This window comes from Bufo bufo, chromosome 2 (assembly GCF_905171765.1).
Source record: "Bufo bufo chromosome 2, aBufBuf1.1, whole genome shotgun sequence".
Lineage (NCBI taxonomy): Eukaryota > Metazoa > Chordata > Amphibia > Anura > Bufonidae > Bufo > Bufo bufo.
Genome location: NC_053390.1, coordinates 50419615 through 50431738, shown reverse-complemented (window position 1 = coordinate 50431738; position 12124 = coordinate 50419615). Strand labels below are relative to the sequence as shown.

Genomic DNA, 12124 nt, shown 5'->3' with positions numbered 1-12124 from the left:
TGATATTGATGACTTACCCTCAGGACAGGTCCTTAATATCCGATCGAGTGAGGGTCTGACGATCAGCTGTTCCCTCCGGCACTGGAACTAGCGCTTTAAATGGAACAGGAAGCACAGCTCCGTTCAAAGTGTACTGGCCATGGTGGGTCACTGCAGCTCAGTTACCACTGAAGTCAATAGGAGCTGAGCTGCAGTAAGCTGGCACAGACATTACACTTTCAACGGAGCTTCCTGTTGCATTCAAAGTGTTATTTCCAACATTGGAGGATGCAGGGAACAGCTGATTGGGTGGGGTGCAGGGTGTCAGACCCTCACCAATCACATATTAATGACCTGTCCTGAGGATAAGTCATCAGTATCAGGAGCCTGGAAACCCCCTTTAAGGCAAGTTTCAGATGAGCAAGTTGTCTGTGGGAAACGCCTTTCGTGTGGGAGCGTGAATTCCTGGCCTGAACTCTGCTTCTGTAAGGGGACCTCACGGCATGATGATTTATAATCCTGTTTGTCTCTGCTCGACATCAGCTGCAATGAACAGAACAGTTGGTTATAGTTGAAGTTGGACAGGGACACACAGGATTATAAATTACTATAATGCCGTGAGGTCTCGTTACAGGAGCAAAGTTCACGTCAGGAAATCGCACTCACACGGAGAATGTTTCATGCAGACAACTGGGCTAACTGGGAGTGAAAAACAGCAATTCTGGTATAAATTTTGCCCTATTCACCAAGTGGTATAAAAATAGACTGCGCTACGATTATGATGACCCCATATACAGTACAGACCAAAAGTTTGGACACACCTTCTCATTCAAATAGTTTTCTTTATTTTCATGACTATGAAAATTGTAGAGTCACACTGAAGGCATCAAAACTATGAATTAACACATGTGGAATTATATACATACCAAACAAGTGTGAAACAACTGAAAATATGTCATATTCTAAGTTCTTCAAAGTAGCCACCTTTTGCTTTGATTACTGCTTTGCACACTCTTGGCATTCTCTTGATGAGCTTCAAGAGGTAGTCCCCTGAAATGGTTTTCACTTCACAGGTGTGCCCTGTCAGGTTTAATAAGTGGGATTTCTTGCCTTATAAATGGGGTTGGGACCATCAGTGGCGTTGAGGAGAAGTCAGGTGGATACACAGCTGATAGTCGTACTGAATAGACTGTTAGAATTTGTATTATGGCAAGAAAAAAGCAGCTAAGTAAAGAAAAACGAGTGGCCATCATTACTTTAAGAAAGGAAGGTCAGTCAGTAAGCCGAAAAATTGGGAAAACTTTGAAAGTAAGGGCTATTTGACCATGAAGGAGAGTGATGGGGTGCTGCGCCAGATGACCTGGCCTCCACAGTCACCGGACCTGAACCCAATCGAGATGGTTTGGGGTGAGCTGGACCGCAGAGTGAAGGCAAAAGGGCCAACAAGTGCTAAGCATCTCTGGGAACTCCTTCAAGACTGTTGGAAGACCATTTCAGGTGACTACTTCTTGAAGCTCATCAAGAGAATGCCAAGAGTGTGCAAAGCAGTAATCAAAGCAAAAGGTGGCTACTTTGAAGAACCTAGAATATGACATATTTTCAGTTGTTTCACACTTGTTTGTTATGTATATAATTCCACATGTGTTAATTCATAGTTTTGATGCCTTCATAGTCATGAAAATAAAGAAAACTCTTTAAATGAGAAGGTGTGTCCAAACTTTTGGTCTGTACTGTATGTGTACTGGTACTTCTTTTTCTTTTTTGTTTTTTTTATACACTCTACTACTTTTTTGGGAGGAGGAATAACCATTCTGCAATAGTTTTTTTTATCTTAGTTTTAGGCATTTGCAGTGTGGATTAAATTGATTTAGATCATAAAAGATGTGTGGACATTTTTAATCTTTTTATTTTTCGCATAGAACAATTTAATGGGGGAATAGGTTTTTTGTCATTTTTTTTATTTTTTTATATTTCTTAAAGATCATACAAGTTTTCATTTTTAAGCCCCACTGTGGTACTTTACCACTAGGAGACTTGACTGATTATATAATACACTACAATGCAGATGTTGCAGAGACCACATAACTGCTATGTGGCTGTGGTGTCAGGCAGTCCGGCACTGAGCTGCTTCCCCTCACACAGTTATAGCGTTTGCCTGCACTTGACTCTAGGGGGAGCTCACTGCTTACAGTTGTGTAAAGCTCCCAGCTCAATACTAGCTGTATCAATCCATATGCAGTGAGCTCCCCCTAGTGGTGGCTGCCAGTTTTTAAATTTTGAATGAATTGAAATTATAGTGGATAACGGATGTTAATTGAAATTTTTAAATATATACAATTGGCAGAGCTCCTTGGGGAACGGGGCTTCCTAAATTGTGTTACGGGGCCCTAGGAGTTTAGTGTGAACCCCAGGATAACATTGGAACTGCCTGGGGATGTGACACTTTCATGATTGATGGAAATTTCCAAATAAAAAAAATGAAGGGTCAAACAATTTTTTATTTTTTTCTTCTTTTAAGCCCCGGTTTGGTTTAAAGAGCATAGTGTTGATGATGATATCTCCAGTGCCAGATGTGTATGGACAGCGATGGCGTAGAGCGGGTTATTATCACTTACTTCCGCCTCCTCTGTGTCCTGCAGTTGCTTATCTGCCCTCCGGTTACAAGGTTCTTCTATGGACGTCGGGTATCTTTCCATAAACTCCTAATCCAGGGCGACTCTTCAGGGAGACTCAGTATCTGGAACGTCCCCGATGATCTGGAGCAGCAAGACGACATGGAAGGTGAAGGCTCAAGGCGACATAATCATTCATGTCACAGTTCGTATTGTACGGTTCTGGGCTATCGCAAGCCTGCATAAAATAGTGTTAAGGGGGCTGTCTAAGAGTAGAAAAAATTTATGGGGTTGTCTGGGTTTTTAATATTGATTTACCTATCCTAAAGATAGTTCTTTAATATCAGATCGACGGGGGTCTGACACCCGGCACCCCGCCGATCAGCTGTTGCCATAGACCTAGTAGCAGGAAGAGAGATGGGAGACTGCACGTGTGCACTGCATGCACCGTCTCCTCGTACAGCTGATCGGCGGGGGTTCCGGGTGTCGGACCCGTGCCGAACCGATATTAAAGACCTATCCTGAGGATAGGTCATCAGTATTAAAAGTCCGGACATCCCCTTTAAGCTACTAGAAAATCATAGCATATAGCAGTTACTCACCTGTTACACTGCCTTCTGATCCAGCACCTATGGGTGGTCCCCACAGGTATTTTTTATTTTCCTGCAGCGATGACATGTCGAACATCCACAGCCAATAACTTACCTTAGCGGTGATGCTAACACATACGTCATGTGACTGGTGATTGGCTGCAGCGGTCTTGTGGATGTACTTGATGTCATCACTGCAGAAAAATACTGGCAGGGACCTTCGGAGCATCGGCGCTGGAGCCAGGGAGTGCAGGGATAAGTAATGTTGGACAACCCCTTTAAGTATCCCCCCCCCCCCTCCCCCCACATGTTTATTTGTACTATCCTTCAGGCTGTCCCACTCTCTATGCTACAAAAAGGGGGTTGTATTTCACCATGTTTATTAAAGGTGAATACATTTAATAACCATCTACATATTATACGTACATTTTGTAAATCCTGACCCCCCCCCCCCCTTCCCCCATAAAATACTATAATTATGATTGTAAATCTCAACAGCAGAGTCACGGTCCTTTTTAAAATCACATGCGGAGATCTCGCATGTGTCGGTTATAACGGCGGTCTTTATGGCTTATTTCCTGCAATGTATGGCTGGGTTTAAACAATCTCCTTTATATTATCCGCTCTTTGATGTCGCGCTCTGCGCCACGTTATATAGAGTACCAGTTCACACCACGGTCTATCCTCTATTTGTGGACTTTATCGGGAGCGCAATGCTGCGTTGTCAAATATAAGCAACAGGGACCATAGATGTTATAATAGTCTCTTGATAGGTTACCATTTAGGGCGTGCTTATGGACGCTTGCTGTAAGCGGGAGACGATATTTATTACCGGTCTCAGCGTTCCCTTGCATACATCCCTCTCGCCTGAGGTTGCCGGTCCGGGATATCTTCGCGCATGCGTACTTTGCTCTTACCCACGCCGGACTTGAAATCCTTTTCTTTTCAAAGTCCGGATTATTATTCCCAGATTGTACTTGCAGTATATTCAGCCGATTTTGCCGTCTTGTTATTCACCAGACGCGTTTCTTCAGTGGCAAAAATATTTAAAACAGGACCATTAGTCACTCCTCTTATAACGAATGTTTGGGTATCTGCAAAAATCTGGACCAGGCTGTGTCTATGGTATCAATATGTTCACACTGTGCGATTTCTCACAAAGTATATTCAATGCTTTCTTAGGTAATCATTATAATTTCTTAATCGTATATATTGACCCACAATGTAATACTGAAACTAATGGACTTATATCCTCTAGTATAGACTAACTGCAATTGGTTATATATTCTTTAGTGAACACAGTATACAATATATAGATACATAATTAAAAAAATTTAAATACAAATATAAATAGACGGAGAAACCGTATAGATATGAATACCTCCAATGTATACCCTATATAAAGGATCCAAATATATATGTATATATATTATTTCTGTATAATTCACTATTGCACCCTTGTTGTCTGCTGTGATTTGTTGTGTTGTTTAGAAGGGGGTGATGGGGAGGACCCAGGACAGGTCATGGCGCTGATAAACAGCCTGGCCACGACCTGTCGTGTTGTTCGCCCCACCATCCCCTTACACAAGTCCGAAGACTTCTAGTTCTGAATTGAGGCCTGCAGGCATCAAGGATCCGAACTCGAAGATTTTTCTTGACTCTCTCCTAGACATTTTGGATATGAAGTCACCTCCCCTCCAATCTCTTTTCCCTGACTGTATAGCCATATATTTTAACCCTACTAGATTACAAGAATGGTATGTCTTAAAATGATGTGATAGAGAAGGTTTCCCATATCCATTCATATGTTCTGCGATTCAGATTCTTAGGGCTCTTCCCGTACGGTCATTGTATTGTTATATATATGACTGCCTTAGTGTTACAGGTCAATATTTCTTTGTTCTCCCAACTAAAGTCATCAGCTGTAGATTTAATTGTTGTCTTTTTGTCAAACTTAGTCATTTTACAGTTGTGGCAAATGCCACATCTGTAAAACCCTTTTAATGTCCTCCATGGAGTACTTATTGCTTTAATTTCCATTTTTTCGATAGTGGAGGCAATTTGTAAGGCTAAATCTGGTACTTTAGTGAATACGACTGGGGGTCGACTAGGTAAAATCGGTCCTAATATTTTATCTTCTTGGATCAAGTGCCAATGTTTTGCAATAACATTTTAAACTTTTTTATATTCTATGTTGAATGGCATAATTAGCTTTATAGTTTCATCCGTACCGGTTTGTGACTGTGATTTATTGGTAAAGAAAGTATTCCTATCTATTTGTCTTAGGCCCCTTTCACACGGGCTAGATTTCCGTGCGGGTGCAATGCATGAGGTGAACGCATTGCACCCGCACTGAATCCGGACCCATTCATTTCTATGGGGCTGTGCACATGAGATGTGATTTTCACGCATCACTTGTGCGTTGCGTGAAAATCGCAGCATGCTCCTCTTTGTGCGTTTTTTTACGCAACGCAGGCCCCATAGAAGTGAATGGGGCTGCGTAAAAAAAGCAAGCATCCGCAAGCAAGTGCGGAGACGATCGGGATGGGGACCCGATCATTATTATTTTCCCTTATAACATGGTTATAAGGGAAAATAATAGCATTCTTAATACAGAATGCATAGTAAAATAGCGCTGGAGGGGTTAAAACAATAATAATAATTTAACTCGCCTTAATCCACTTGAGCGCGCAGCCGGCTTCTCTTCTGTCTTCATCTTTGCTGTGCACAGGAAAAGGACATGTGGTGACATCACTGTGCTCATCACATGATCCATCACCATGGTGATGGATCATGTGATGAGCGCAGTGACGTCATCAAAGGTCCTATTCCTCCAAGAAGAAGACAGAAGAGATGCCGGCTGCGCGATCAAGTGGATTAAGATGAGTTACATTTTTTTATTTTATTTTTTAACCCCTCCAATATCTGGAGGGGTTAAAAAATAAAATAAAAAAATGTAACTCACCTTAATCCAATATCTAAAAAGTCTGGGGCATCTCCAAAAACAATGTATAAGATCTGCATTCTCTCCCCTACATTTTGGGCACTTATCTGAAGTTCTCACACCCATTTTCTTTAATATCCAAGGAGATCGGTGTAATCTATGTACTATAAAAAACTGTGATATCTTATGTGAACCCCTATCCGACACCATAGAATAACTTCTAAGAGCATCTTTCCATTTCTCTTCCGTAAAAGACTGAAGTTCTTTTTCCCATTTTCCTCTAGCAAGTATTGTGATCCGTTTTTTTCCGCCCCTCCATCAATATCCCATATCTTTTTGCAGTTATTCCTCTTTTTTCTCCTCCATTGGTGAATTTATAAATTCTGTCTGATTGTTCCTTTCTATATTTATCTACATGCACTCTACAAAGCATTCCTGAGCTGGAAATATTTATAGATATCCTTTTGGGGGATCCCAAACTCCCTAACCAATGTATTGAAGTCCTTCAGTTTGTCTTCCTCAAATACTTGACCTAAATATTTCATCCCCTTTTTTTTCCCAGTTGATGTAAGTCCTAATTGTTTGCAATTCCTTTAAATTAAAATTTTTCCAAATAGGTGTATACTGCAAAAAACCTTTGATCTCTGATATTTTTTTTTACTCCCCCCCCCCCCCCCCATATATACTCCAGTGAATTCAGTGTTCTATTTCCTGTAATATTTTTCCCTAGTGTACCTGACTCCAATACCTCTAAGTAATTCCATTCTCCACTCCAACCCAGTTTGTTTAATTCCTGTCTTCCCACTAAACCGTTCAAGCTACCTTTTTATCTGACTATATTGTGTTATTAAATAATATAAAAACCAGTTAGGAACTGCCAATCCTCCCTCTCTTACTGGGAGCTGAAGCACTTCTTTTTTTTATCCTAGGGATAGCACCTTTCCAAATAAAATCCCCCATTAGGCTATCTAATAACCTAAAAATCTTCTGCGGCAATCTAAATGCGGCATTTTGTAGGACATAAAGTATTTTTGGAAGAAAAATCATTTTTATTAGGTTTACCCGACCCTGAATTGACAGGGGTAATCTTTTCCAGATGTGTATTTTAGTTCTAAGTTCTTTTATTACGGGAAGTACGTTTAACTCTTCATATTCTTCTATATTTCCAGAAATTTGTATACCTAAATATTTTAAACTCTTGTGTTTCTCAAGCACATGCACCCTTGAGTCCTTCTGTGATTGCCCATCTCCTAATAACATCATATGGGATTTCCCCCAATTAATGTTTAAACCAGAAAAAAAAAAAAAAAATTCTATTATATCTATTAAACTGGTCCCCAATATTGTGCATAAATAATAAAATATCATCAGCATACATTAATAATTTTTCGTCTCCTTCCACATATTGAAAACCTTTTGAACTCCCTATAATTTCTTATTATACTTGCCAGGGGCTCGATCGCTATAGCAAATAGTAATGGGGAGAGAGGGCATCCCTGCCTAGTGCCCCAGTACAGGGCAAGAGGCAGGGACAGGCTCCTATCCACCATCACTCTAGCCCTCGGGTTGGAATATATAAGCTGAATCCATCTTATAAATCCCTCCCCTATACCAACCCTTTTCAAGACTGCCCATAAATACTCCCACTCAATACAATCAAATGCCATGGTGATGGATCATGTGATGAGCGCAGTGACGTCATCAAAGGTCCTATTCATCCAAGAAGAAGACAGAAGAGAAGCCGGCTGCGCGATCAAGTGGATTAACCACCTCCGGACCGCCTAACGCAGGATCGCGTTCCGGAGGTGGCAGCGCTGCGCAGAGTCACGCATATACGCGTCATCTCGCGAGACGCGAGATTTCGCTCAAAGCCGGCCCGCACATGCGCATCGCGGGCCGGCAAAATTAAAAGAAGTATTTCGTCACCAGCCTGCCAGCAACGATCATTGGCTGGCAGGCTGGCGATTTTCAAAAAATCCAATCAAAAGTCATATAACAGATCATATTCGTAAATATGATCTGTTATATGGCTTCTCTGCTCCTGTGCTGGTCCTTTTCGTCAGTTGGATCCAGCAGAGGAGCAGACTGAACTGTGAGTACACCAAACACTACACCTTAGCCCCAGATCACCCACCTGCACCCCAATTAACCCTTTGATCACCCCTTTGATCGCCCCTGTCAATCACTAGTGAAAGGAAAAAAAGTGATCAGTGTAAACTGTCACTTTTTTTTTTTCACTGGTATTGGCTGTTAGGTTTTAGGGATAGTTTAGGCCCCTTGGTTAGGTAGTTAGCGTCAGTTAGCGCCCACCCCACCGCACCGCAGTCACTTTTATTCGCTGTTTAGCGTATCGCTAATCAGCATTTGTACTTTTATAGTATCTGTAAGTGATCAAAACTGATCACGGTCAGATCTATAATAGTATTAGTGTCACTTTAGTTTGCCCTCCACCCAAAACGCAGTGTTTGCCCGATCAGGCCTGATCGGTCGCCCACACGTGCGTTCACCCACGCCCGCCCCACCGCAGTGACAAAAAATATATATTTTTTGATCACTGCACATTCATTTTACACGCACTGCGGCGATAAAAAAAATCAGTTTTGATATTTTTTATCAACCGCAGCGGCCTCCGGTACTTCGCTAGCCTCCCCTTTGTAAGACAGGTTTGCTTTTTTTCTTGGGTAGTCTCAGGGAATACCCCTAAATTTAGTAGTCCAAAATGTCAAACAGGGGGTATTCTTCTGAAGAGGCCTACAGGATTCTGACCCAGTCGGATGAGGAATGGGAACCCTCATCTGACGAATCCAGCGGGTCAGAATATGAACCTGTAGAAAGCAGTGGCTCTCTGACCCAAAGTTCGGACGAGGAGGTGGAGGTCCCTGATAGCACCAGGCGTACCAGGCCCCGTGTCGCTAGACCACAGGTTACGCAGGATCCGCTTCAAGAGCAGCAGAGTGGGGCTGTCGCTGCCGGATCACGTGGTGAGGCATACACCAGCAGCGCAGCCCTTCCTGGACCTAGTACCAGCACTGCCGTACAACCTGGTGAAGTAGCGAGCACCAGAAGGGCAGTTGAAGCTGGTACGGTGGCACGTGCAATAGTTACCCCGTCGCAGCCACCGCACAGACAGGCCCGTAGAGCCCCTAGAATCCCTGAGGTGCTGGCAAATCCTGATTGGCAGTCACCAACTTCAGCCGCACCTGTAGTTCCCCCTTTCACCGCCCAGTCTGGAGTTCGGGTTGAGACGGCTCAAATCGGTTCGGCCCTGGGATTTTTTGAGCTGTTCTTGACTGTGGAGCTCTTGGACTTAGTCGTGGCAGAGACCAACCAGTATGCCACACAATTTATAACCGCAAACCCGGGAAGCTATTATGCCCAGCCTTTCCGGTGGAAACCAGTCCAAGTTTCCGAACTTAAAATTTTTCTGGGCCTTCTCCTCAACATGGGCCTGACAAAAAAGCATGAATTGCGGTCATATTGGTCAACGCACCCAATTCATCACATGCCCATGTTCTCTGCTGCTATGTCCAGGACACGATTTGAGACCATCCTCCGTTTTCTGCATTTTAGCGACAACACCACCTCCCGTCCCAGAGGCCACCCTGCTTTTGACCGGCTCCACAAAATTCGGCCCCTCATAGACCATTTCAACCTGAAATTTGCAGATTTGTATACCCCTGAGCAAAACATCTGCGTAGACGAGTCCCTAATACATTTTACCGGGCGCCTTGGCTTCAAACAATACATCCCAAGCAAGCGTGCCCGGTATGGGGTCAAATTGTATAAGCTCTGTGAAAGGGCCACAGGCTATACCCACAAATTTCGGATCTATGAGGGAAAAGATCAGACCCTGGAGCCGGTCGGTTGCCCTGACTACCTGGGGAGCAGTGGGAAGACAGTCTGGGACTTGGTGTCACCCTTATTCGGCAAGGGGTACCATCTTTATGTGGACAATTTCTACACAAGTGTGGCCCTCTTTAGGCATTTGTTTCTAGAACGGATTTGCGCCTGTGGCACCGCGCGAACTAGTAGCGTGGGCTTCCCCCAACGGCTTGTAACCACCCGTCTTGCAAGGGGGCAGAGGGCTGCCTTGTGTAACGAAGAACTGCTCGCGGTGAAATGGAGAGACAAGCGTGACGTTTACATGCTCTCCTCCATTCACGCAGACACGACAATCCAAATTGAGCGAGCAACCCGTGTCATTGAAAAGCCCCTCAGTGTCCACGACTATAATGCTCTCATGGGAGGGGTGGACTTCAATGACCAGATGTTGTCTCCGTATTTAGTTTCCCGCAGAACCAGACGCTGGTATAAGAAGGTGTCTGTATATTTGATTCAATTGGCGCTGTATAATAGTTTTGTTCTCTACAGTAAGGCTGGGAGAACAGGATCCTTCCTCAAATTCCAGGAAGAGATCATCGAGAACCTCCTTTACCCAGGAGGTTCCGTGGCCCCATCCACCAGTCTAGTTAGCCATCTACACGAGCGACATTTCCCCAGTGTCGTTCCTGGTACCTCAACCCAACTGTCACCCCGAAAAAGATGTCGTGTCTATAGCAGGAGTGGAATAAGGCGTGACACCCGCTATTTCTGTCCTGACTGTGCTGACCACCCTGCCCTATGCTATGGAGAGTGTTTCCGGAAGTACCACACACAGGTACACCTAGCATAGGGATCACATCTCACCAGGACAGGCACACAGGGCTATTAGGGCCCATTCACTCACAGCTGCTGCAAACCTCTCCTTTCACCTGGGATAAAGTGCATGACGTACTTCGCCACATCTTTGGGCGATTTGCGCTTTGCACATTGTCCCATGGGGAAGGAGAGGTTTGTTCTATAAAGGTAAAAAAAAACTAAACAAAAAAAAAAATACCGGTAAGTAAAAAAGTTAAACGTTCAGTTAAAAAAGTTTAAAAAAAGTTTCTATGTTCTGTTCAACAGTTAATAAATTTATTGCGTTGCGGCCTGGTTTTTTCTTTTTTGTTTTGTTTTTTTTACCTTCCAGGTGGACCAACCGATCGACTAGCTGCAGCACTGATGTGCATTCGGACAGAAGCATTGCGCTGCTGTCAGATTACACGCAAGTCGGTGTATGCGGCGCTGCAAATACGAGATTTCTCCTCTGCAGTAAAAGATACGTTTGCCGAGGCATATGAGCTGAGGAGGTGGCGGTGTTCATATACTTTGGCAAACACTTTGTATATATAAAAAAAAAAATCCCGGCAATGATTTATTCATCCACATCGATTGATGTGAATGGAGAAATCTGGTTTGCCAGGGCATACGAGCTAAGTGGGCATGGATGTTGGGCGGAGCTCCTATGTCCTGGCAGACGCCTTTCCCCTCCTTTTTTCTTTTTTTGGCAGAGATTTTTTCATCCACATTGATCGATGCGAATGAAGAAATCTGTGCCGTTCATTTTTTTCTTTCAGCCCAGCGGCTGAACGAAAAAAAAAAATCTCATTACCTGTTTGCTCAATATAAGGAGAATAGCAGAAACCCCTAATGCTGGGCATACATGTAATGATTGTGGAGACCCTCAAATGCCAGGGCAGTACAAACACCCCACAAATAACACCATTTTGGAAAGAAGACACCCCAAGGTATTTGCTGAGGGGCATATTGAGTCCATGAAAGATTGAAATTTTTGTCCCAAGTTAGCGGAAAGGGAGACTTTATGAGAAAAAAATAAAAAAAATAAATTTCCGCTAACTTGTGCCAAAAATTTTTTTTTTCTATGAACTCGCCATGCCCCTCATTGAATACCTTGGGGTGTCTTCTTTCCAAAATGGGGTCACATGTGGGGTATTTATACTGCCCTGGCATTTTAGGGGCCCCAAAGCGTGAGAAGAAGTCTGGTATCCAAATGTCTAAAAATGCCCTCCTAAAAGGAATTTGGGCCCCTTTGTCCACCTAGGCTGCAAAAAAGTGTCACACATGTGGTATCTCCGTATTCAGTAGAAGTTGGTGAATGTGTTTTGGGGTGTCATTTTACA

The 12124-nt window shown here is 43.4% G+C and overlaps 1 protein-coding gene across 2 annotated transcripts in view; it reads left to right on the top strand.

The window, feature by feature from the left end:
* WDR7 (WD repeat domain 7) overlaps positions 1-12124 on the top strand; it is a 363534-nt gene that overhangs the window by 36315 nt on the left and 315095 nt on the right. For both annotated transcript variants that reach the window (XM_040421053.1, XM_040421054.1), the window contains one exon: positions 2619-2760. In XM_040421053.1, the coding sequence (XP_040276987.1) occupies positions 2619-2760 (142 nt within the window). The remainder of the gene's footprint in view (positions 1-2618; positions 2761-12124) is intronic.